Source organism: Phalangium opilio, unplaced genomic scaffold (assembly GCF_054372755.1).
Source record: "Phalangium opilio isolate 3A_F unplaced genomic scaffold, DU_Popi_V2 ptg000002l_1, whole genome shotgun sequence".
NCBI lineage: Eukaryota > Metazoa > Arthropoda > Arachnida > Opiliones > Phalangiidae > Phalangium > Phalangium opilio.
In genome coordinates, this window is record NW_028324144.1 from 15,045,765 (window position 1) to 15,048,890 (window position 3,126).

At 34.3% G+C, this 3,126-nt stretch overlaps 1 protein-coding gene across 1 annotated transcript; it reads left to right on the forward strand.

Moving 5' to 3' along the window:
• Nucleotides 1-1,193: 1,193 nt before the first annotated feature.
• LOC149720191 (uncharacterized) lies at nucleotides 1,194-2,518 on the forward strand. The gene is made up of 3 exons (XM_089864415.1): nucleotides 1,194-1,250; nucleotides 1,357-2,459; nucleotides 2,504-2,518. Exons 2-3 carry the CDS (start codon nucleotides 1,509-1,511, stop codon nucleotides 2,516-2,518), a joined length of 966 nt encoding a protein of 321 aa, XP_089720541.1. The 5' UTR covers nucleotides 1,194-1,250; nucleotides 1,357-1,508.
• Nucleotides 2,519-3,126: the final 608 nt, after the last annotated feature.

Genomic DNA, 3,126 nt, shown 5'->3' on the forward strand with positions numbered 1-3,126 from the left:
CGTTTAACCATTGTTAAAGGATGCTCATCATGGGGGTACTCACGTTTTCCGTTCGTGTTTCACTATTAAAATTATAACAGAAGTAAAAAAATGAAGTAATCATTTTAAAACAGTAGGTAACGCATCAAGGGCTATTCACTCAAATTTTCTGTACGCCTGTCAAGTACAGTACGATGTGGCTACTATTACGAGCCCAAACCTAGGGTCGCCTTGTTCTTTCCTGCGCCACCATCGAAGAACCTTTTACGTATTTTTCCCCTTTCTTCGTTACTTTTGTAAATTATCTATTTTGTGAGCTGAGCAATTATTTAAATTATTTCAAATTATGACGAACACCCTGAATAAAGCTTATCAAGGAATCATACAATGCAACTTCAGTGTTTAATGACGGGACGTCAGTAACAACACGAATTCAAAATGATATTTCTTTCTCCGAGGATTGCGACTTCTGAAAATACACTTCCATTGAATTTTTAAGTTTCTTTTTGTCTTTTTCTTTCTCTCTTTATAAATTGCCATAATGTTTTTGGGTAACGGGTTTTTCAACATTAGGCTGCCGTTACATCTCACCTGGCTTTTCCATGGTGTCAGTGACGTTATGTTTTGGTAGAGAAAGAGGGGGAAATATATTTTTGGGTTTTTCATTTTCTCAATTTTTGAAAACTAGCTTATTACGGGCCCCTCAGATATCCGGGCCCTAGGCAATTGCCTAACTTGCCTAGTGGTTAATCCGGCCCTGGCGCCATCTAGTTTTAGTATCAAGAACTAAAGAGCAATTTTATAAAAATTGGGGATGTTTTAATTTTTCTGTGCTTTATAAAATAAATGAAAACTAAATCATGAATTTTAAGTTTCTATCTCCTCTAGAAGTACCTTAGAATTTTGATGATCGGTGAGTGAGAGAGTGACAAAATAAGGTAAATTTCACCTGCGATATTTCGAAAAGTATATAGGGTAGGAACTTGAAATTTCGAAACTATCGCTAGGATTGACAGTCCTCGCGGCAAGCCAAATTTCAGACTTTTATTTATACCCATCCAATGCCTACGAGATAGATAGCCTGAGCACCCTGCTCATAAAATATATATTTTCTGATATTTTAATTCGCCCGCTTAGGCCAACAGAGGCGCTCTTATGTGTCACTATTTTATATTTGAAATATTTTCGCGGCATAACGGACTCTCCATCGTCTGCTTCAGCGGGGCACGGACGAAAATCACGAGATGAGTTGTGTTGGCTCGAAATTTTAGGTAAGCTAAAGAAAATTACAAATTGTATAAATAATATCGAATATCTTTAAAATAACTATAATTTTAATCACGATTTCATTAAACGCGTTATTAAGTGGTTTTCTAGTTGTTTGGCTTTGACAACTTTATTATAGCCAAGGCCTAGCAATTTAAATTATCAGAGGCTGATGCTAAAGGCAGTATATTTATTTCTTATTTCAGTGTAATTTTCTGCAAATTTCTTAGATCTGGAATATTATTAAAATATATTAGTTAAAAATGGTCAAATGCATCGTGCCAGCTTGCAATGAATGTAATCGAAAGAAGAAAAAGAGAGGACTAGACGAAAGTCACGAAAATGAAAATGTTAGTTTTCACTCTTTTCCGAGCGATAAAGAGTTGAGATACAAATGGATTTGTTCTATATACGGGATTACAGTAGATGAGGATACAATAATTTATGAAAAACTAATAAATAATGATACCAGAATTTGCAGCAAACATTTTAAAAACACTGATTTCAGTGTATCCTGTCCAAAGAAAAGAAGGTTATTGCCATTTGCGGTTCCAGTAATTTTGAACGAAACTGAAAGCTCACCAGCCATGGTTGCGAAAAAACGTAATCGCTGTGACTCAACACCATTATCACCAATTGCAAATTGTCAATTAAATAAATTTTATGGTGCTAGGAGAAATCTAAGTGCCGCTCTCATCACATGCTCCATCAATTGTACAACTGAAAATTTTGACGTATCCCTGGATGACAAAAATAAACACTATCGCGAGAAAGTTATTCTTAACTCTACTCCAGATGTTACAAATGAAATTCAAGTTACTAATCGAAACATTTTCACATCAAGTCTAATCTTGCCATACAATGTACCACCAATGCCAAATTTTGACATATCTCTGGATGAAGAAAATCATCACTCTCCCAAAGCTGTTCCTAATGAAGAGGATGTATTTGTTCTCAAATCAAATATGATTGATGTTCCTAACAAAGATGAGATTCCTGTTTGCAATCAAGATCTGATTGATGTTCCTAATGAAGATGAAATTCATGTTTTCAAGCAAGATCTGATTAATTTTCCTATTGAAGATAAAAGAAATGTTCCTATTGAAGATAAAAGAAATGTTCCTATTGAAGATAAAAGAAATGTTCCTATTGAAGATAAAAGAAATGTTCCTATTGAAGATAAAAGAAATGTTCCTATTGAAGATAAAAGAAATGTTCCTATTGAAGATAAAAGAAATGTTCCTATTGAAGATAAAAGAAATGTTCCTATTGAAGATAAAAGAAATGTTCCTATTGAAGATAAAAGAAATGTTCCTATTGAAGATAAAAGAAATGTTCCTATTGAAGATAAAAGAAATGTTCCTATAGATATTACTACCACTCTTAAAGATGCATCAACACAAGCAAGTCCTTGTGTCAGGTCTAGGCGCCCAAAGACACTTATTCAGAAGGTTGGGAGAGCTAACTACAAACTCAAGAATAAAATAAGAGTCTTGGAGAAGAGGCTGGAAGATCTCAACGATATAGTGAAAAAATACCAGAAAGGAGAGATGGGAAAAGATTATAGGCAATTTAAAAAAATCAACGAAGCATCTATTTGCTCTATGAATTGCTTTGACCCGAAGATGATAAAGCTTACACCTTATCTGCAATCAATATTATTCAGAATGGAAACACTGAAGAAAAATGGTAAAAATATATATACGGGATTTGAGAAATATCTGTCAGAAATTAAAGGGGTGTACTTCTGTTTCATAATTAAATTTAAGGGGTCATCCGTAAACACTCCAATCTTAACTTGAAAATGGTGGCTCGGACGCCAAAACGTCACAGAACATTTTCGACTAGCAATTGGACAAAGAACACCCCCTTTAATTTCTG